This window comes from Pteropus medius, unplaced genomic scaffold (genome assembly GCF_902729225.1).
Source record: "Pteropus medius unplaced genomic scaffold, Ma_sr-lr_union100, whole genome shotgun sequence".
In the NCBI taxonomy this organism is placed as follows: Eukaryota; Metazoa; Chordata; class Mammalia; order Chiroptera; family Pteropodidae; genus Pteropus; species Pteropus medius.
This window is the reverse complement of record NW_024343733.1, coordinates 6,179,709-6,203,497: the sequence shown is the minus strand read 5'-3', so window position 1 is coordinate 6,203,497 and position 23,789 is coordinate 6,179,709. Positions and strand designations below refer to the sequence as shown.

Genomic DNA, 23,789 nt, shown 5'->3' with positions numbered 1-23,789 from the left:
TTCATGCTTTGTTTTCCTCGAGCATGTGTCTTAAGGCTAGAGCCAGGGATTGAATGTGGCAGGGTGACATGAGCATAGAATTTGGATTCATTTACTAGTTGTATAACCTCGGGAAAGTCCCTTGAACTCTCTGACCCTTAGTTTCCTCCACTCTCGAAATGGAAATAATAGTTCACAAAAATGTTATGAAAAAGATAAAAATGTAAAAAAGACGAGGGCGATAAAGCATGACACAGAGTAGGTGTTCACTAAAAGTTTATTAAAGAGTTATGAGATTCTGAGATCTTAAATTTGGATGGGCCCAGCAGGGTGCTTGGTTCATAGTGAGTGCTTAGAAAATGTACATTCTCTTCCCCCAGCTTCTTGATTGCTGAGCAGATTTCCTGTGTGCGTAAGGAGTTTTGGCTGGGCCAGGGCTGAGCAATCAGGTCATGGTGCCTTCCAGAGGGGCCCTGTGGGCTAGAAATAGACCGGTCCCTGAATAGCTATGGAGCATTAGGTATGAGGGAACGGGCATGATACCTCATGAAATGTAGCCAGCCACACCCCCTGATTTGTATGGTACTCATGGGCTTCTTGGGAAAGAATTCACACCCTGTCCAAGTGTCTTAACTTGGGATTCAGACGAGTTCAAACCAGCCCAACAGGCTGAGCAGGGGCAACAGAAGCTAGATGGAGGGAGTAAAGGGACCCAGAGAAATCAGAGAAGGAAGGCACCTGACGGAGGGGGCCTGACAGAAAGCTGGGCCTGGAGGTTGGAGAGAACAAGTGTCCGAGGAACAGTCTGGCACCGTCTGCCCTTCATCTCCACATAGTCCTCTTTTGCTCTGAGATGGAGAAGGCTGGTGTGAAGGCATAAAAGGTCTCATGTAGGGCTCACACAGCTCGGCCAAGGGATCCCCCTCACTGAAGGAGCTCAGCAGGAAACAGGGCAGGGGGCAGGCTGGAGGGAGGGGTCGGCAAAAAGCTTCCTAAGCAGTCAGCCCTTGGAAGGAGTGCCTGAGACCTAGAGACAATGGTCAGGGGGCCTCTAGCCTATAAGCAGCAGGACCTCAGAGAGAGCCACAGCTCCTGTCAGAAACCAGAACATCGCTGAAAACTTGGTGAAGGGGACCCATGTCCAAGACAGAACTTCCTGCTGGCCCAGCTGGTGGGTCTTGGATATGGCTGTTCCTGTGGCCTCATTATACTTGTGGTCCATCCACACCTATTCAGCACCTGCTCTGTGCCAAGCTCTGTTCCAGGTGTACGGTGAGAAGGAACAGGCAAGAGCTTCAGAGCAGCAGGGGAGATAACAACAGGGAAGTGATTAGATAAGTAAGGTAAATTCTTTAGTGCTATATGTTGTGAAGAAAACAGGGCGATGTGACAAGAGTGGCTGAGGGTGGATGAGGCTGAGTGGCCATGGCAGACTTGGTCATTTGTGTCACCAGGGGATGAGCTCATCTAGGGACAGAGAGGTCACGGCTGTTCCCTTTTCTTGGGCATCACTTCCAAACGTTTGCCTTTGTTGGGGCCCCGTCCCACCTGAGAAGTCAGGTCCACTGAATGGCTTGCCCAGGTAGGAGGGCAGGTCAGCTTCGTAGCCCCCTCAGCAAGCCAACCGTGGCGGTCTCACCTTAGAAATGAGGCTGAGTGCATGGGTTTGTGATATGCTCCTACCTGCCCAGGCTCCAGGGCGAGAGCGTTACCTGTGACTCATTGCAGGCTGTACTGGGGAGCTGCCTGCCACATTCCTCCCCACCCCGCCCCACACACACACTGCGTCCACTCTAGGACTTTAGGAAAGAATCTGATCAGAGACACTCACAGGAATTGGGGCTTATGATCGCTGAGGCAGCAGCCATACCACCCCCTAATGCACACCCCACAATGACCATGGTGAAATTTAAGGTTCATTATGTTTCATCCTGTGGGAAGGGATGTGGCCCTTGAGGACAAGATGTCAGCACTTCTCAGGGGAGTGGCCTGGACTATCTTGCAGCATCTGAAACACTTGTACTAAGAGGTGGCTAGCTGGCAGTGGCTCCCACCAAGCAATCACTAGCCTTTGCTCCTGCTTCCTCAGAAGCACCTCCTTCCAAGCCCACTATCTCGTTCATTCAAACTCAGACCCTCCCTTCCACTTCCTGGGGTGTCATTCCCCTGGTTTCGAAACCTGACCCCATTGCCCATTTATTACCTGTTTGCCCTTCCCTTTCTCTGTGTTTCGGTTTTCTTTTCTGTAAAATAGTAATAGTCTAGCCTTATAAAATTCTGTTATCAGATTTTTTCATACAGCAAATATTGTATGAGTTATGAAATAGAAAGCACTTTGAACAGTGCCTGGCATGTAATAAGCACTCAATAAATAGTAGTTATTTTGCTAGTATCATGTAAACATTTACTGAGTGTCTATTGTACCAGGCATTGGGGATTTAATGGGGAGGAAAACAGACAACATTACAGTGGATGAGATAAATAAGGATGTGCAGCACTTGGCACATAGAAGTCCCCCCCAAATATGGGGGTCCTCTTCCCTTCCTTCTCAGGAGCATGTCCTGGCTCAGAGAGCCCCTCTGGTCCTCAGTGAAACTGAAACCTTTAGATCTGGCATAGGATGGAGGCTGAGTGAACACTTTGGCTGGCAGAAGAGCTCCAGAAGTGTCTAGTCACCTTGGGGTGTGCCATATGTCCCTAAGAAATGTTTCCCTGGGGAGGAGTCCTGAAGAGAAGTCTGTCAGACATGGCTCGAGCTTTCCGCAAGCCACTCACCGGCATCTAAAAATGGGGTGTTAGGAGCTTGCCTTTCTTGGATCTTCTAGCTCAGGCCTGGGTTGCCCTTAGGGACACTCTGACTTAGGCCTGACTCTCAGAAACAGAGATGGTTAGTTTTAACAATTCGAGTCTGGTTTTATCCCATTCTGGTATTCAAAGTTGCCACTCAGGGCTTCACTGAAGGTGTGGCCTGTAAGGTGCAACTCACAGGCAAGAAGGGACATGGCCTGACGCTGAGGCCATCTTAGTCACTTCTGAGATGTTTTTCCAGGCTCTGGAATGCTTCCTGCTCTAGGGCAGAGGGACTCAGGTGGATGGCTCAGTTGCAAGGATAGAGGTTGTGTTAACTTTCAGGAGAGGAGGGGTTGAAATATCTTGGAAGACACAGGTATAGTCAAGAAGCTAGATTTAGATAGAAGATATAACAGAGTTCTTGACAGCAGAAATGCTGAGGGAGGGTGTGTTTGTAATAATAGCTACTATCTACTGAGAAATTACCAGGCATCAGGCACTGTGCTAAACGCTTCACATGTGTCATTTCTTGTAATCTTGACGACAACCCTGTGAGTTTGGTGCTATTGTTATCTCAGTTTAAGAGAGGAGAAAGCAGGAGGCTCAGAAAGTTGGGGTCATCTGCCCAAGGCCATACAGCTAACGAGTAGCAGAGCTGAGAAGTGAACCTAAATGGAGTGACTCCAGAGCCCCCAGTCTTAACCTTGGCACCGACGTCACTACCTACGTGAAGCATGATGGAAAAGATTCCGGAGCTACAATAGGCGGAAGAATACTGGTGGTTTTCAACCTTGAATGAGCATTAGAATCATTTGGAAACAGTATGAAATGTGGATTCCTAGTCTCTAACACTAGAAATACTAATATAGTAGATGGGGCCTACCATCTCTATTTTTCATAATTTCTCAAATGACTCTGATGTTATAGGTTGAAAATTACTACCTTAGCCTGACTCGGGGTTTTGAGGAATCTCACCTCTTCCCATCTACTTTCCAGTGGGCTCTAGGCTGGAATCCAAACCACCTTAAAGATGTTTAGGAATGGTTGTGAAGAAGAGCAAAGATAGGGTTATGTCATCTGGCTGGTTTCATATCCTGGCTCGACCATGAACTAACTGTGGCACCTTGGGCAAACGGCTTCAAGCTTCAAAGCCTCAGTTTCCTCAACTTAAAAATGGGGGCTAATTATGGTGACCTTAAGGGAGCGCTCTGAGGAATAAAAGGGTTAAAGGGTATAAGGTGAAGTAGTAGCAGAGTAGTTTGTCAGAATAACCCTCTCTCAGATTAAAATGATAAAATCTTAACAAAACATATACCAAAAAATACTCATGATTACTTGAAGACACTGGGAGAACATTCAACAGCAGACAGGACTGTGAGAGAAGTCAGTACTTGAAAGACGAGCCACCTTGGATGAGATTTATGTTTTTTGTGGCCTTTTGCTTGTGGCACTCTCTAATCTGTGTGGGAGGTGGGGATGTGAAGAAAGTTCTAGTCTTACTAGTTTGAAGTGTCAAGAGTTCAGAATTATAAGCAAATATCTGTAATTTATCAGTAAATTTTTTTTAATTTTAATTTTTCAGTTAGAGTTGACGTTCGATGTTATTTTATATTAGTTTCAGATGTACAGCAAAGTGGTTGGACATAAATTTCTGTAATTTTAAGGAGGAGATCCCAGAAAGAAATTAAGTGTAGAGAAGATGTTTCAAAATCTGTATAAAAATCCTTGGTTATCTTCTGAATTGCCTGTCTGCACAGGAGGCTCCAGGGATCCCAGTGAAATCAGCAGATGGAAGCTGAAAGCCTTAGTGAAAATTTCAGCTGCTGCCCTTTATAAGGGAGACAAAGTTTGACTGCAGCCAAGTTAACTGCCTGCTAGAACAAGATTAACACTCTAGAGAAAAACATAATGGAATCCAAGGTCTCTAGAATGTATCACTGACAATGTCCAGCAAGTGCTAGTCGTGTGAAGAAACAGAAAACTGACTTATACTTAAAACTCATTCTCAGAGAGAAAAAAATGATGACCTAGATGATGGAATTAGCATCAAGTGATTTAAAGTAACTCATAAATATTTTCAAGGCCTTAAAAGAAAATATTGCCATAATGAAGGAACATATGAGGAACTTCAGCAGAGAAATTGAGACCACAAAAAAGAACCATTTGAAAATTCAAGAACTAAAAAGTACAATAACTGCAATGAAAAGTTAACTTGATAAGTTTAATAGAATGAAGACGACAAAGGAAAAAGTCAATGAATTTGAAGATAGAGCAATAGAAATTACCCATTTTAAAGACCAGAGGAAAAAAAAAGTAACTGAAAAAATGAGACTGAGCCTCATGGGCCTGTGGGACAACAGTAAAAGATCTACATACTGTATGTAATTAAAAGTTCAGGAAAAGAAAAGAGGAAGAATGAAGCACAAAAGTAATTGAAGAAATATTTGCTGCTGATTTTTCAAATTTAATCAAAGATAAATTTACAGATTCAAAAAGGTCAGTGAAGCCCAGGCAAAATAAATACAAAGAATACCATGTGTAGCATAGCATAGTCAAACTGCTGAAATCCAAAAAAAAAAAAAAAAAGAATCTTGAAAACAGCCAGAGAAAAATGACACATTATAAACAGAACTGTGTTACAAATGAGCCTTTACTTCTCCCAGCAAACAATGGCGGCTTGAACCTAATCAACATCTTTAAAACGCTAAAAGGAATAAAACTCTTTCAAGCTAGATTTCTACATCTAGGGAAAATGTGTTGCAAAACAAACACATTTACAGATAAACAAAAACCGAATTTGTCACCAGGAAACCTGCATTATAAGAAATGTCAAAGAAAGTTAATTTGGCTGAAGGGAAATGACACCAAATGACCACTCGGATCTAAAGAATTGAATGAAAAGCACTCGAAATGATAAATAATGTGAATAAATATAAAAAACTTTAACAACATATTTTCTTCTCTTGATTTTTAAGAGAGATGTGACTGTTTAAAAGCTACAATTATGACTGTATTGTGGGTCTTACAACATAGATGGATGTAATTCATATAACAATAGCATACTGGGTGAGAGTGGAGATAAGTAAAGCTATATTGTTGTGAAGTTCCTATATTTTATATGAAGTAAAATGTTAATTTTAAGTACATTGTGTTAAGTTAAACATTCATATTGTAATCACTAGAGCAACTGCACAAATACAATTCAAAGAGTGTATATCTTTAAAAGCCAATAGAGGAACTAAGATGTAATATGAAAAAATTACTTAATTAACCCGAAAGAAGGCAGGAAAGGAGAAGCGGAAAAAGAGCAACAAAAAAGATTAAACAAGTAGAAAGTAAATAGCAAAATGGTAGAACAAATCCTAAACACATCAATAATTACATCAAATGCTAAAGGACTAAACATTCTAATCAAAACACAGAAATTGTCAGATAGGGCAGAGAGGCAAGATCCACGCATATGCTGTCTACAAGGCACATACTTTAGATACAAAGCCACACATAGTGGCTCGAAAGCAAAAGGATGGAAAAAGATAGAAAATAAAAACACAAATCATAGGATAGCTGGAGTGATTACATTAACATCAGATTAAAGTAGACTACAGAACAAAGACTTTAACAGATATCTCACAATGATAGACAAGGCAACTCATCAGGAGGATATAACAATTTTAAGTGTGTATTAACCTAATCACAGAGCTTCACATACATGAAGAAAAAATGTATAGAACTAAAGGGATAAATAGACAAACTCACAATCACAATTAGAGATTTTAATACCTCTCTCTCAATAATTGATATAAAAAATCAATTAGTAGAGAAAAAAATCAGTGAGGACAGAAGATTTGCACATTAGCCCTCATGACTTAATTGATGTTTTAGAACATTACGCCCTAAAATAATATAAGTTGTTTTCAAGTGCCCATGGAATATTCATCAAAATAAACCATATGCCGGGCCATAAACCAGCCTTAACAAATTTCAAAAGATTGAAATCTTACGAAATATATTCTCTAACCACAGCAGAATTAAATTAGAAATCGGTAACACTAAGATATTTGGGAAAGCCCCAAATATTTGGAAATTAAACAACATACTTCTAAAAAACCCATGGTATATTTAAATAAGTTGAAAAGTTATGTCCACACAAAAACCTGCACACAAATATTTAGAGCTGTTTTGTTTCATACTTGCCAAAACCTGAAAGCATCCAAGATGTCTTTCAGTAGGTGAATGGATAAACAAATCCTGGTACATTCGCACAATGGAATATTAATCAGTGATAAAAAGAAATGAGCTATCAAGCCATGAAGAGACATGGAGAAATCTTAAAAGCATATTGCTGAGTGAAAAAAAAGCCAATGTGAAAGGCTATATACTTTATGGTTTCAACTAATGACATTCTGGAAAAGGTAAAACTGTGGAGACAGTAAAAAGACCAGTGATTACCAGGGATTTGGGGGGAGGGCTGGAGGTGTAGGTAGAGCACAGGGGATTTTTAGGGCAGTGAAACTATTCTGTATGACACTGTAATGGTAGATAAATATCATTATACATTTGTCAAAACTCACATAACTATATAATACAAAGAGTAAAATCTAATGTAAACTATGGATTTTAGTTAATAATGTGCCATCCTTGGCTCATCAATTGTAACAAATGTATTGCACTAGTACAAGAAGTAAATAGTAAGGAAAATTGTTGGGGGAGAGGGAATATGTATGAACTCTCTGTACTTTTCCATTAATTTTTCTGTAAACCTAAAATTGCTCTAAAAAATTAAATATTAAAAAAAAAACCAACCCATGATCCAAGACTATAAATGACCTGATGCCTAATAAGCTCACCATATGTCTTACTTCCAATCTTCTGACTTTCCATAATGTCTTTAACAGAGATTCTCTGCCCTTAAGGATTCTCTTGCTCGGTTTAGGAGGAGGTTGTGGGGGACCAGAGGGGATGCTGAATACAAGATCATGGAGAGAATCATGGGACTATCAGGCCGAACCACTTGTTCTGAAACTGGTTTGTCTTCTCACTCATTCAAGCATGCATTCTACAACCTTTGAGGTTCTGCACTGAGCTAAATTCTGCGCTGGGCACTAAAGATGTAACTGGCAACAAGCCACAGTCCCTTCCCACAAGGCATTCACAACCCAGTGGGAGAGAATGATGAGTAAACAGGCAGGGACAGTTTCATTGTGCCAAGTGTTACAACAGGGGTAAATTCAGGGGTCCGTTGGAGTACAGGGGAGGATTATCTAACCAAGCTTAGGTTAGGTCAAGTAAGACTTCCTGGAGAAGGTGACATAGAAGCCATGCCTCAAAATAATGAGCAAGCAGTTAAGAGGTATTGGGAATGCTTCCTGGGCTTGGTCAGAGGTTTGGAAGCAAGAAAGAACAAAGCCCATCGGGAAGCTGCGTGTATAGGGGGTGGAGGGTGGAGGATAGAGGTGAGGAAGGGACTGGAGGGACAGGTGAGGACCGGTCAGACCTGAGCCTTTGACTTTCTTGGAAGCAGTGCCTAGGCAGCCCAGCCAGACCTGGCAATGCCTGCTCCCTGGAGTCTGTGCCTAAGGCCCATGACGTGTCCAGGGAGATGCACTTAAGTCTCTTGAACACACTTGGTAGAAGGAGCGATCCTATAATTACTGTGGTGATAATTAGAAGAACTTCCATTGCTTCTTTCAACAAACATTGCACAAGCTGTGGCCCTCTCACCTGTGCAGGGGGAGGGGGGAGCCAATGCTTTATCTCCTGCCAAACACATCTGACTCCCCGGCTGAGGCCCAAAGATGCCATAGATACACCTGGGACTGCTCCAGCTTGGAGCTGAGTGCTGCTGGCAGAGGGATTGAAAGTCACTCCCTAAGTGCCCCGGGCTGGACAGCCTCCAGCCAATGGGCAGGCTTCCAATTTGTTTCAGCTTGGCCTTCTGGGGGGAACTTCAAAAACCTGCACAGATCTTGACCAGGACCTGGAGGTGCCTTCTACATTTGGGCAACCTTAGCCTGATGCTCAAGCCACCAGTTTCTGGGCTCACATTCCGTCTTTCTAGGACCATGTACACAGGATTTCATGGCCTGGACACTCTCCCAGCCCTGCCAAATGCTGTTCATTTCTTATATGGTTTGTATTCACACGTTTTCCCAAGAGATGCTTGGAAGGCCTCTGGTTTAGATGGAGAGAAAAAAACTTTCTCATTTCTGATTTCATATCTTCACCCCAACCTTTTCTCCCTCATTTCTTCCACCAGATTTTTCTCAATGCAGAGAATGGTCCCTTCCTCCTGGGAAGGCCTTGACTTGTTCTCAGCACCTCTTGTCCCATCCACCCAATACCACCTTTTCAACTGGCTTTGCCTTCTATGACTCACTGGGAGCTAAAGCCCAAGTGAATCATCTGGGGGCTCAGTGTGTCTTTTTGTTTCATTTATGGTCTATCTGGTCTGTTTTGTTCTTAGCTCTCCAAAGAAGGAGCAACTGCACCTCCCAAAGCCACTTGTGCCAATGACTTCTGGCCTTTTCCATGGAGTCTGAAGCCTCACTTACACCCCTTTGAGACTCAGAATGACAATGTGTCGTTCAACAGTACAGCTGGAATTCTGTAAAAGTACCTGGCAAAGCTTTAAGAACTAAGTGAATGTTAAGAGTTTAGGCTCTTTGCCTTCCCATCTTCCAGTGCTATCCTGACATCCAGTGCCATTTATGGCTGGGCAGATACTTGCAGGCTGGTATCTCTCTGTGAATGGTCAGGGTAGGGTCTCTGGTGCTTTGGTAATTTCTTGGGGCTCTGCCTAAACCCTCTCTGAGACATCGATCTTATAATCTGGCCCTTTCCCAGGGATCTCTGGTGGAGCTTCAGGAAATACGTTGAACCTGACTGGTCCTGGCACCTGGCAGTGGGGAAAGGAGGAAGGAGAGATTGCTTCTGAAGGAAAAGTGTACTTGACTTTCTCATTAAAGAGTTCCTCTAGGGGAACTGGCAAGTGGCAGATGTATGGGCAATGGCCAGCTGATCCATTTGGAGATAGATTCAGGGTGTGGTGTTCCCCATGAGCCTGGGCAAGCCTTGGGAAACTGGAGCAGAGCTAGATCCTGGCCCCAAATTGGGCAAGCTGCAGAGGAGCTTGAGTGATGGTTTCAGGTGTGCAGGCTCTGTTCCCTGTGATTACTGGGGGTATAGGGGTGTCTGTGTCTGTTGCTTAAGCAGCTGCACTGATCATTTTCATTCATAAACATAGCGACTGGCTAGGCGCTTCAAAGTCTGACCTCAGTGCACCTCAGTCTCTTCTCTCAACATTGCCCAGCACAAATCATCCATCCCACTCCTGGATCCAAGCTCACTTTGAATCTTGACATCTCTGGGCCTTGCTTCATGCTATTCTCTCTTCCTAGAATGCCTTTTCTCCTAGTAAATCTCTCACTGTTTCTGACGGCCTCATCCATTTCTGGAGAGGCATTCTCCAATGCCCTGGCGTGTGACTCACCCCTCCCTTCTCTCTCCTCCTAAGCCCCAGATTCACTCTGTTCGACTCTGGTCTAGCCCTATTATGTTTATTTCTGTGCCTGCCTCCAGTACTCCAGTTGGGCGGCTCCCCGAGCGCCTTCTTCAGCTCCTTCTCATCCTTCAGATGTAAGCTCAGATGTCACCTCCTCAGAGAGGCCTTCCTTGACCACTAGATCAAAAATAGCCCCAGCCCTACACACTGTACCATTACCTTATCATCTTCATAAAACTTAGCAGCGTCTGAAAGTATCTTCACTTATTTGTCAGCTTAAACTATGTCTCTTCCTCTAGAATGTAAGCTCTCGGAAGGCAGAGACCCAGTAGAATGAGTTGATAAATAGTTGGCAGCTAATATATATCTGTTGCTTTATTAAATGAAGGCAAGTATCGGTTATTCGACTTGGCCTCCCCCAAGACTTGGCAGAGAACCTCGGCTCAATAAGGTTGCTTGCCTAGAATATTTTCTAGATGAATGAATAGAACTAAGGAACATACGAAGGGATGCAGCGCTCCGCCTGCGTACTAACAGGTTGACCGACAGGTGGGGACTGGTGGCCAACAGACTGTTGATTGACGGCTGGCTGCTGAGTGACAGCCAACTGACGCGCGCACCGGGTCTCCTGCTTGGCTGGCTGCAGAGGCCCCTTGGAAAGGGGAAGGGGAGGGGGCCCGAGACGACGGTTCCGTGTGGAGATGGGGCGGCATTAGGCGGAGGGATGCGGCCCAACTGCCAGCAGCTGTTTGAGCAATAGTGGCCTCGAACCGACGAACGAATGTCTCCGCGCTAGGGCCCGGTGCGAGGGGCGGGGCTCACGCGTCACGTGAGCGTGTTTTGGGCACGTGACTCACGCGGGGCCAAGGCTTGCCCCCGCCCCCTCTTCTCCTCCCCTCCGCGGGTGTGAGACGAGCGGCCTCGCCTCACCGCCTAGCGCCCCCCTTAACCGCCGCCGCTGCCTCCGCCCGCCGGCCATGTCCCCTGGCCGCCGCCGCCGCCGCCGCCCGAGCGCGGCGCTCCTGCGGCCCAGCACGCAGTGAGCGCGGGGCCCGCTTGCCGTTCGCCCGCCCCGGGGCCCCCTTGTTCTCAGCGCCGCCGCCGCCGCCGCCATGTTGGGTTTAGAGCCGCAGCGGAGCCGCCGCCGTCGCCGCGGGTGAGGGAGGCCGTGAGCGGAGCCCGCCCCGCCCCGGGGCCCAGGGAGCGGGGCCGCCTCGGAGCCCGGCCCCTCCTTGCCAGTCGCCTTCCCGGCTCGCCCGCCGTGTGAGCGAGGGCACGAGCGTCAGGCCGCGGCCGCGCCTTCCGCTCCTGGCCGGAGCGAGCGCGCCGCCCGTTCGTCCCCCCGCCGCTGCTGCCGCCCCTGGCGCCGCCGGGCCCGGGCAGAACCTGCAGCGGAGCCCTCGAGAGTCATCGCCATGGCGGAGCAGACCTACTCGTGGTCAGTGCGGGGCTTCGGGAGGCCGGGGCGCGGTGTGGGTGGGGGTCGGGGCACCGGCGGGGCCGGCCGGGGTGGGGCGAGGTGGAGGAACAGGTGCGTGTTGGGGGGGGCTGCGTGTTGGGGGGTGCACGCCCCCCTCAGCCCCACCAGAGGGGTGGCTGGTGCTCGGGGAAGGCGGCGAGCGGCCAGGGACCCGGCGTCCGAGAAGGGGGATGGAGGAGGCGGCAGCAGCCGCGGCAGCGGATGTCATCTGGTCATGGGCGGAGCAGGTGATGGAGAAGGGGATCATGACCCCGGAGGTGGGAAGCCCACGGATGGGAAGTTGAATCCCACTGGCACCCCGGAACTGGCTTGAGGGGGTGGCTCCTGAGCAGGAAGAATGGAAAGGGAGGAGAGAGGCGAGCTGGGGCGAAGGTGGGCCACTGGGCTGCGAAGAAGATGGTGAGAACAGGTGATAGGAGGCTGAACTTGGAAGTTGTGAGCAAAGAGGACCCGCCTCACTTGGGGCTGCTGCTTAGCCCTGGGATGGAGAGGGAAGGGAGAGTTGATAAGGTGGGCAGAGAGGAGATGTGAGAGAAGGAGAGCGTCTTGGGAACCGTGGAGGGGAGTCCTTGGTGGAGTGATCGGAAGAGGAGCCAGTTTGGATAACCAACTTCTGGAAAGGAAATCTTTGGTGACAGTGGGGCATGGGCAGAATCTTTGTAAGAGAGGTACTCTGTTCTTCAGAATTTGAAGTGGCTTAGCCTCGTGGGTCAGGTATAGAGATGGAGGATCTACAAGTTATGTCTATTTTTATAAGTATTTTTTAAAGTTATCAAATAGATTGTAAGGACTGAGAAGCATACTCGATAGTTTATGGAATGAGAACATACCTATTCTGAGAAGGGAGAGGCTTCCCTTTAGCATGCAGTGGTGGGATATTTGCAGGAGGGGTTGGAGGAATAAATGGTAGTACCCGTGAAGAGTAGAAATTCAATAGTGGGGAGAAAGTAATCACTGGGGGGTGAGGAAGCAAGGAATGGGATGAGTGTAGGTGTGGGGATGAGAGATCCGGTTGCAGTCTAGAGAGATTGTCTGAAGGTGGTTTACTCTTTGAAGCAAATGTGATTTGGAATGGAAGGCTTTCCCTTCTGAGAAGAGCATAATGGAGAGGAGCATGGCGTTTGGATTTGGAAGGCTTGGTTTGCAGGTCCGGTTTGCCACTAACTTGCCTTAGAACTAGACAAGATAGTAAGTTCTCTACTTTTTCGTTACGTATAAAATACGTAACGAAACGGAATTTTTCCATAGGCTGTAAGGATTAAGTGAATAACTACAAAACACATTACAAACTGTAAGAGTGCTATATTTTACTATATTGTAATTATCTTAGAGAACGAGCAAAGAAATGGGTCATATCTGAAAATAAAGAATAGTTTGAGGTAGAAGGCTTTGAGTGTGTTCGATTTGTGGTGGTTGGGACTGATAAGTTAGGGACTCGTTTTCACATAGGGTAAGAGGATTGGTGATTGAAGGTGATAAAAAGGGAATTTCAGTGATGTATATACAATCTCAAGAAGAAGAAAACATTGAAAGAAAGAAATGCTAAAGGAAGAATTAAAATCTTGGTGGAAAGTTGGGACTGCATGTGTATTTTTAAATGAATTTGTAAATTAATTTGATAGTTTTGAGCACGAGTGAGCCGCCTCTCAATAGCAGATGATGTGGAACCTCAGATTATAATTCGAGCTTTTTTATGGAAGAAATGGAGATAAAGGTGCTCCTACATTTCTTGTAATGAATTCATCCTAAGCTTCCTAACACTCTGGCCCAGCTGAGAATCCTAATGGCTGCCCTCATGTTTCAACTGTGCTGTATAGATGTTTGAAATAGCAAACACAGCCCATAAGACTTGGAGAAGCGTATTTTACTAGGTAGGTTGGCCACACACTGCCTCTGTGTGATGTTAGATGGCTGTACTAATTAAGAGGGGATTATTTTGTGAAGTTTGATCGTTTACAAGAATTATCCTACTCAAATACTTCCTTCAGTCTCAGCTTCCTTTATTTATATCACAGGTAAAGCTCCTTGAAATTAGAATGCTTAGCCTCTCACCTTTAGCATGTTTTGAGATGGAGAAAGTTCTTACATTATCTCAGAGAGAGGGTGGTGTATGAGGGGAGAGGATTAGGAATCCAGGCAGTTTTGTAGTTCTTTCTGAGTCAACTGAATAATAGCATAGAGAACTACTGTGTGGCATTTAATATACAGCAGGTCCTCGAATAACACCCTATCACTCCGTGTTGACTTATTATAATGATGAGATGCGGTAGGAGCCTAACTCTTGTTTATATCAATTAGCCTGTAGTAAAATTTCATTATATGTTTCTTCGTTTTAAGTTGCAGAACCTGTGGACAGTGTTAAGGATTTACTGTATACTCATTTCATTCTTATAAGTCTCAGAGGTAGGTGATTTTTCCCTGTTTTATAGAGGAGGAAGCTTAGGCTCTGGAAGCCAGGTGATTTGTCCAAGATACTTCACTCGTGATGCTTTATTTTGTTTGACGATTCTCTCATCATTTTATTCATTCTTATGGAAATATAAATGTGGAGGTTAAATGTAAACTGAGTTTTGGTTTATCATTTAGGAGTATCTTTGTTACTGTTCTCTCAGTTCTGCAACCAATCAAGAGTTGATTGTTTTGTTTAAATAGACTCACTCTTTAATTGTATGTGACCTTTAGGAAAATCAACCTGTGGGGAGTGGTGTGGCAGTATAGCTTTGTCTGAGGTTAGGGAATGTAGAAGAATGAAGAATGAAGAAGCATATGAAAATAAGTTCCTTTAGGATTTTTGTATAAGATGTGTAAATTATAAAACAAGATTGATATGAGTTGATAATTGTGGAAGCTCAGTGATGAGTTCATGGAAGTTTATTATATTTTGTATATTGTTACATGTTTAAATTTTTAATTAAAAAAAAAAGTCCCTACACATAAATTCACATTGTTCTCTGGTTTCTTCTTACCAAATTCTATTAAAATCCTGTTAGCAAGGGGTCCAGCTCAAATTCAACCAGCTGTGAAGCATTTTTTGACCACCCCAGCAGAAACTGATCTCTTTATTTTTAATACTTGTAGCGTCACTCGTTCCTTTTTCTGTGTGAATACCTAGTTTCCTCACTAGATTGTAAATTCCTTGAGCGTAGGGATGCTACTGCACTAGTCTTTTTCTTCCCATAGTGCCTAGCATATTGTCTTGCCCATAGACTGAGTGGTTGAATATGATAGTAGATTTCATGGTCGTTCATCCTTTGTTGAAGGAACATTAAGCATAAGGGAAGATACAGATAAGATGAGTTTATAACCCAAATGTTTATAAAAGAGAGCTTTTGGTAACTTAGTTTTTTGGTGTGTCTGAGTGCTGTAAGAATGAGGAATGCCGTCCCTTAATAAAGTTTTAAGTGAAAACTGCTGAAAAGATATTGAAGTAATTGATAGTAACACCATAATCTTTTTTATGATTTAACCACAAGATTCTCCTTGTTTTCTTTTTACTCTTAAACACTGAGTAAGTGAAAGGAGGCATGTGAAAACACAAATTGAAGGTGCAAACTAGACTTGTATTAATTTGAGGAAAACACTTTGCTCAATGTATATTTATGAGCAGTTGGTTTAGTGTAAGTTCTGTCAGAAATAGGAGTTTGTCTCTTGATAAAGTCAATGCAGTACTTGCATATAACTGCACATGAACCTTGCTACTATGTTAGGGTTAATGTTGGTTTAGGGGGAAAAGGAAGTCGGTCAGTGTGTGAACCTCATACAAATGAATTTTGTTATCAAAGTGGCATAATTTATTATGTGTTTTCTGTGTGCTAGGGCTTTACAAGCATTGTTAAGTAAGGAAACTGAGGCTCAAAGAGCTTAACTTGCCCAAGGATGTAAATGGTAAAAGGCTTCAAAGTCACGACTTTTTGAAACCAAGACTCTGATGTTGAATCTGTCCTCTTCCATTTCCACAATCACTACTATAAGTCAACCTTCTTTTGCTTGAGTTCTCTGTTAGCCTCCTCACTGGGTTCCCTATATTCTTCACACAGTGTCCGTTCTCCTGAGTGGCCTTTTCACAACCTAAGTCAGGTTATGTCAGTCTTCTGCTTAAAACTCTTCAGTGGTCTTTGGCCATACTTAGAATAAAATCCAAATTCCTTAGTATGACCATGGTCTGATCTTGTGTGTGTCTCTTAGGGGATGATAGTAAAGAAACTAAAAGTTACACAAGAATAAGATTCTTTTATATTTTAATAGTCTTTCTGGTGGCTGGCATGTAATAGGTGGTTGGTAAATATTTACTGAAATGAATAAGAGTGCTTCTTCCTGGGCCACCTATCTTAACAGCTAACGTAAGGACTGCATTATATGAAGGTGGTATATTGTTGTGACATGGACATTATTCTGTCAGGTGTTTGCAAATAGTGCTAAAACTGAGAATAAAAATAATACAGATCTCTAGAACTAATGGAAGTCACTTTCAGATTACTGTTCTATGTCATTGTACTATGTCGTGATTGCATCTGATATGTCTTGTGATCATTGCATCTGATGTAAGTTTTTCAGAGAGAAACTAGTGGGAAACGTGTGTTTAGCACCAAAGGCTTTAGATTTGCTCATTATTTTTAAAACATGTTTTGCCTTTGGTTAAAGTGGTGATAATGTTTTGGCGATGCGTAATTCAAACTAAAATTAACCAAAACTAAGACCATGCATTTGTATTGAAATCATTTTCCTCAATGCTTCTTATGAAGCCTTTGGGGGGAAAAAAGCTGGCGTGTTTGCAATGTTATCAGTTTGTAATTTATCAAGTAGTATTATGAATTAAAATGCCTAATGCTCATGCATTTCTCAGAACATTTCTATGTGATCATTTATTTTAGAGATAACAAATGGCACTGAATTGTGAGGTTATGTAGTTCTAAGTAATTGCATTTTATTTCAACATTAATAACTTAGTTTTCATCATTCTTATCTGTTTCATCAGACTACCTCATGAAAAATCAGGGGATGCCCTAAGAAGAGTATCTAACCAAGTGCTGTTTTAGTTAGCTGTATTTGGCATCTGAAACTTTATGCGATTGCTATCCCTGGCAATAGAGCCATAAGGATAATTTGATTTTTTAAATTCTCTAATATGTTTTCTGGAGTTTAATGGTCCCTTAGGAGTTAAAGGAAAATACTGGTTTTATTTGTTGTGCGTATAAATCGAGAAACATTTGCATCCTTGAGTTTCTGTAGCATATTTTCCAATCCTCACTTCAAGAGTTACAGGCAAAGTGCTCTTTTTCTGGAATTTTAACCTGTTAGGTGTCTAGAGGAGCTCCAGGTGACCAAGTTGTTTTATAGGAAAAATCTACAGTTAATCCCTATGATCCTTGGCAACAAATTGTTACCTTTCAGGTTTTGTTAATAGGTTTCATTAGGACCACAGCTTAAAATAAAACTCATTCATTTGCTGTGATAAGACTAAATTGAGTTCCTATGAAAAAGTTAGGTTTGAAGATGTTTTTACGGTATTAGACCGATGAATATGCATTAGCCTAATAGCTACCTAGTAGAAAAATCTCATTTCTTAGTTTGTGAGGTTCACCTTAACCTGATAGGAAAACCTGATAAGCTCTATTCTGGAGTTCCAGTATTGCTAGTGAAGGACTACTAAAGGATTAAAAAAAAAGTGCGCCGAAGTAGAGGTGTGTTCTAGTTGCTTTTTTACATGTTTGCAAATTCTATGGAATATGCGATCACTCAAAAAGTATTTAATTCTGTCACTCATTTACTTTTTATTTGAAATCCTAATGTATGAGGCTCTAATTCTGTTCTGGTTTCTTTGAATTGGGAAATCTTTAGTTTTCTCAATTGTCATCTCTGATTAACTGTGACCTAGTCTAGTCTTAGTCCCAGTGTTGTATTTTATACAATGGTTGTGGCTGTCTTTTAATCCACAGGGTCGTTGGAGGATTCATTGGATAACATGGAAAATGCTATGTAAAAGCAAGTTATTAGTTCTCTACATTCTTAAATCCAGGTAGGTTTTAGGTAGAGTTCTTCATTCACCACAGCAGTGATTTTTCTTGTTTCACAGTTTAACCAGCATTTAAACTTAGAGATGTCCATTCTAGTGAGAATTCTAGTGACATGTCCAGACAATGCCAAATAAAAAGAAATAGCAGTGTTTGCAAATTTTCATTGAGTTATGTTGTTGCCTGCAAAATGTGTTAAAGTCATCTCCTTTTAGTCACAAGTTTCATAAAACAAAAGAAAAATTGTGAATTGAATAAAGGCTAAATTTTTTCGTAAGATAGATTTGATCTTTTGAAGGCAGTTTCCCTCAACATCTACCCAAATGAGGGAAGAGCTGTGGTGTGGATAATCCTGGCCTTTTCCTGGTTTTCTTTGGAATGCACAGGAAATTTTTCTACCTTAAGAGGCCTAAGGAGGGTCTGTTAGCAGTTTCTTATCTGTTTTCTTACTCCACAACAAGTCTGCCAGGCACACCCACTTCCCTTCATTTGAGGGCTTCAGGCTTGGGCTTTTTTGTCCTAACTAGGACATGTGTATAGCAGAGTTGTTAATTGTTTCTTCAACTTAGTTATACAAATATTTTGACTTAAGTACAGTGCTTGACTTTGTTTTGTTTCCTTGTCTTAATTTTTGCCCAGAGTTGTCTAGTTTTACCTTCCAGATTTGACTAAATCTTCTGGACTTGCCTGACAACTTTTAAACTTTTGGCTATATGCTTTGACTTCATAAATGTCTAGAAATTTACATTCATTTCTTAAAAATGCTTGCAAAAGGCTACGGTTAGAAGTAAAAGTAAGTTTTAGAGAACAAATTCTCTTATCTGTGCCACTGGTTATTGTAAGCAGTGATACCTTAAAAATATTTCAAACACAATTTTTTTCATAAGAGTTCAAGCCAGGCTTATTACAGAAATGTTACAGCTAGGCTAAGCTGAGGTAGTTAAATATTTGAGGTAAGGTCATTAAGCAAGAGGAAGGAGAGTGTAGAGGGAATGGAATGGAAGACCAGAAGTTGAGGCTTGGGGAACTCACAATTGATATATGGGAGGAAGAAGAGGAATCAAAGGAAGAAGCTCCATTAGAAGTAGAATAATTAAGAAAATACAATGGTGATAAAAGGCACAGAGAATTTTTAGGGGCAGTAATGTAAAAAAGCTACCTGGTTCAAACAGAAGAAAAAACAGGCTATTGAATTTGCAAAGGAAGTTATTTAAAGTGCACTAATAAAGATCAGAGTAGTGGGTGAAAGCCACATTAGGGATGGGTAATGAAGAAATAAAGGCGTTTTTTTTATTTTTTGGTTACTAGCCATTTGCTTGAGATGTGAAAAACATAAGAGGATAGCTGATATAGATAACATGATCATAGGGCTCTTTTTTTTTCTTCCTTCTTTCCGAATGAGGGAGATAATTGTGTATTTGAAGCCAGGGAGGAGAAATTCATCTTGGAAAGAGATTTTTTTTTTTTTTTTTTTTACTGTGGTTTAAGTTTAGAGAGTTTTTTTTTTTTTAAATCGAATTTGTCAGGAGTTGTGAAGAGAACTTAGTGGGGAATGAATGCTTGGTTGTGTACATTTAGTCTTTGTTTCTTTTGGTCTTTACATTATCACTAGTTTGGATTGTCTTTAATTTGGATGTTCTAGAGTTGTTTTTTTTTAATTTCCTACAGTATAAAATCTTCAGTCTGACTTTCAAAACAATCTGGCCTTGTAACCCTACTTTTTCTTATAATACTTATTATTTTATTCAAACTTGGTTACTTACTGTTTACCCTTTTATTTAAGCCGAGTCATATACCTGGTTAGGCTTTCTCCCAGGTCTCTAAATATGTTAAGTCCTACCCATCTTTAAAATTCAGCTGAAATTCTGACCTTTTGTAACAGCATTCTGATTGGCCCAGGAGAAATACTCTTCTAATGCCTGTAGTTCTTTATCTGATCCTGTCATATGGCAGCACTTAACGATTTTCTGACCTTTTATTGAATGTATTTATGACTGTGAAGTCTGTAATGATAGGATCAATGTTATTAATTTCATGGTGCAAGGATCTACATATAGTAGGTGCTCAGATTTCTTTTTAAAGAGTGAATGTTTTAGAGGTGAAATTTGCCAGATGCTGAATTTTAGAATAGAATATCTCCCTAAAAATATGCCAGGACACATAGAAGAGAGGAGAGAATACTGACCTAACATCGCTTTGCTCTTTGAAGAAAATACAAAGTAAAATTGTTACTGTTAAGTTGGGTCAGCTGTTGTGGCTAGATTTGCCTAACTTCCTGATGTTTATACAGTGTTTAGAGAAAGAAAGTGACCTAGCCCGGAACTGAACACCTAAGGGAGTGATTTCCAAAGGCCATAGGCACTTTAGTCATCTTCATTGATCTTCATTCTTCTCAACTTGATCACAGGCTGAATGCTACCAATTTATTCATACTTTATCTCCCAAACAGGCATTTGTTAAATATATGACATAAATTATTTTTTTTAAAGTTAAGAAGCTCTGCTGCTGCTTCTTCTTTCCAATTAGCAAACAGTTTTGGGGGAAATTTCTATATCATTCTCAAATGAAAATATTTTGTGGGAAATTTTCTTTGAGACATGAGGAACTTTAAGCTCTATGAAAACTAGCTTCTGAGCAGTTTAACATTTCTCTCTTTTACTATTTCAGAAATTTTATTTTTTGTATTTAAGTTTTTTAAAAAGCTAAAAAAGTTTTTTTTAAACTTATTTTGCCTTCATATCTTTTCCTATTTCTAAAAGACTGTTTTTTCTTACTACTTGTCTCTTTTTAAATAATTATTCAGAAAGGGCAATTAAAAAAATTTCTTGGCCTGTTATGTACATGTTTAAAATTTCGTAGGTACAGCAATGCCTCAGTCTTAGGCCAGAATTAAATAATCTAGAATAGGCATAAACCAGACTATGGGAGATTAGAGTTTGTTCCTGTTTTTGAACCTCTGCTTGCTGTGCAATGGTGAAGATAACCTACAGTCCTAAGGATGACTTAATAGGCTGGTATTCATACATAGCAAAAACTCTAAAAACCAGAACTAAAGGTTATTAACCAACTTAGAAAAAATGGAATAACAAGTAGAAGAGAACTGTGAATTGCAGGTGATTAGACAGTAGGAGCAAAGACGAAAGTTGAGACTCAAGCATCAGTAAGCTTCAAGCAGTGAGACCAAATGTAAAATAGAGCCAGCTACTACAGAATAGGAAACTAATCCAAATTCTCATACAGTAGAGGTACAAATTGCCCTATACAGCTCTGGAAATCCAGCTTTGTGCTTCAGTTGATAATGAGTCAACATTTGGTGATAGGGCAGTCTTAGCCTAACCGTAGCCGAGTGTTTCTGGTTTGATGTCAAGTTGGAGACCTCGGAGGCATTCTTGATTCTCATCAAACAAGTCAGTAAGTCCTATCGAATATATATCTCTCTGTCTCTGTCTCTATATAGCTTCAGTTCCATCTTTATTCTTGGATGCCCCTTCTTTGTGTTCCCCAGTACATTGCACTTACCTGTTTCAGTTGTTTCCTGGTTCATCTCTTGTAACGTTTTGAGGACATGAATTGTATTTTGTGCATGTCTTTATCCTCAGTGTTTTGGCACATAGTTTATTAAAATGAGATTTGTGTAACCTTTTAAAAAAGTAAAATTAGTAAGATGGAAGAATATGTGATATCTTAAATGGCTCTCAACCCTCAGTTTAAGAGCTCAAAGGGACAAGTATCAAATATCATTTGGGGTATATAGATCACTCTCTTAAGCTAAGCAAATGAAACATTTAATATGTTAGGCTGGACTTACCTTGATAATCATTGTTTAATTTAGGGAGCCTCTTCAAAAAATACAGTGGGAGAATTGGTACTGTATCAGATAGCTATTGTCACAATAATACTGCACAACAAATTACCCCCAAACTGAGTGGCTTAAAATAGCAATCAGATATTTGCACAGATCTGCAGGTTAGGTGGGGCAACTTTGCTTCTTTCTTCAGATCTGTAAGTCATCTGGGTGGTGGGGCCCAGACTGAATGGGCATCAGCCACCCAGGTTAAGCTCTTCTCATGGCAGTGGCAGAGGCACAGGAGGGCAAGTGGAAACCTGCAAGACTTCTTGGAACTCAGGCCAGAACTGGCACACTTCATTCTTTCAGATGAAGCAAGTTCTGTGTTGGAAAGCAAAGATAGATTCAGGGCAGGGTGAGCAGTATGGGCCAATAATGCAATCCACCACAGTTGAAGTCCTCCCCCCCCACTTTTTTTTTTTCCCCACTGTTAAGAAAATTCTTTCAACAATACATGTACAGTCAAGTTTGTTGCCTGAATAGCCGAACATTTGGGTCATGAGATTAAAAAAAGTCTCATGGCAAAACTTTATGAAAATGCAACTATCTGGAAGTCTAGTTCTGTCTTAGAGTGGCAAGGCCTTGAAGAGCTGTGCTATTGAGAGCTGATGCTTCTCTGTCCTTTTGACAATCGTACTCGTGATTCTTCATATTTGAGGAGATGGGACAGTGAGGAGGCCTGTTGGCTTGATCTTACTAATGCCACCTTGTAGAATACAGATTCTTGGCTATTTTATCTTCACAAGATGAGCTGCAAACTCTCCTGTATACTTTTCCCACATGTCCCACAATGACAGTGACCTTCCCTTTGAAGCTCTGGGGCATAGCAGTATAAGAGCCCTGAGTAAGCTCCCCTTCTGCAGTGAGTGCAGTGCTGATGGAATGTTGATGCTGCTTGAAACATGACCCTGAATAAAATCTTCCCTATTCCGGATGTCAGCTACCAGGAGTTTTGGTTTACTAGACTTTGTCTTTGTGCATGTTTTGAGGTGGCCTGTCATTGTAAGCTTAGACAAGTTATTGAGGTCCTCTGCTGAAATCTAGGGTGAAACTTCTGACTTTAAGTCATTTAATGAGATGGATTCTTTTGACAGTTTCAAGGTGTCCTCTTATGTATGTTCCCAATTGTAGGACTTCTGTTCAGCCACACCTCAGGCAACTCTCAATGATGGTGGTTCTGTAGTTTAGTTATAATTTTGATGTGGTTGTAAGAGGAGGTGAGCACAGCATCTACCTACTATGCCATCTTGGCCAGAAGTTCCCTCTTCCCTTTGATATGGCTAGTTATCACTTCTTCTGTTCTAAAATTAAAGTATTTTATTTAGTCATATTTCATATAGGCCCCTTTCCATAGCATTCTGTTTTTCACTCTAATGTTTATATTTTTGAAATAGCTTTTTTGAGATATAATTTATATATCATACCATTCATATATTTAAAGTGTACAATCCAGTGTGGTTTTTAGAACATAAACAGAGTTGTGCAACCATCACCACAATCGATTTAAGAACATTTTTTTTTCATTCTGAAAGAAATTCTGTATTCATTAGCAATCACTCCCTTTCCCCCATTTCCCCAGCCTCTGGCAGCCACTAATATACTTTTGGTTTCTATAGACTTGCCTATTTCATGTAAGTGGAATAACAATATGTCATCTTTTGACTTTTTTCACTTAGCTCAATGTCTTCAAGTTTTATCCATGTCGTAGCATGTATTAGTGTCTCATTCCTTTTCATTGTCGAATAATATTCCATTGTATGGATAGAACACATTCTGTTTTTCCATTCACCAAACGTTGTTAGATGTTTGTGTTTTACTTTTTGGCTATTAAGACAAATGCTGCTGTGAACATACATGTACAAGTTTTCGTGCTGATGTGTGTTTTCATTTTTCGGGTAAATACCTAGGAGTGGATTTGCTGGCTCATAGGGTTTCTTTGTGCTTAACAGTTTGAGGAACTGCCAAACTGTTTTCCAAAACAGCGGTACCATTTTACATTCCCACAAGCAATGTATGAGAGTTCTAATTTCCCCACATCTTCACCAACACTTGTCATTGTCCATCTTTTTTATTAAAGCCATCCTAGTGTGTGAAGTGTTTTTTTTTTTTATTTGTGTAATACTTATATTTAAGGGCTTACTGAGAAAAAAAAAGCAGTGGTTTAAAATAGTAGATTTGTTT

The 23,789-nt window shown here is 41.6% G+C and overlaps 1 protein-coding gene across 2 annotated transcripts in view; it reads left to right on the top strand.

Moving 5' to 3' along the window:
• Nucleotides 1–11,184: 11,184 nt before the first annotated feature.
• Nucleotides 11,185–23,789, top strand: part of SPPL3 (signal peptide peptidase like 3) — a 101,074-nt gene continuing 88,469 nt past the window's right edge. The window contains exon 1 of one of the 2 annotated variants that reach the window (XM_039868343.1): nucleotides 11,185–11,708. In XM_039868343.1, the coding sequence (XP_039724277.1) occupies nucleotides 11,686–11,708 (23 nt within the window). In that variant the 5' untranslated portion in view covers nucleotides 11,185–11,685. Of the gene's footprint in view, nucleotides 11,709–12,072; nucleotides 12,150–23,789 lie in introns of those variants that run through there. The other variant, XM_039868341.1, reaches the window with a different exon arrangement.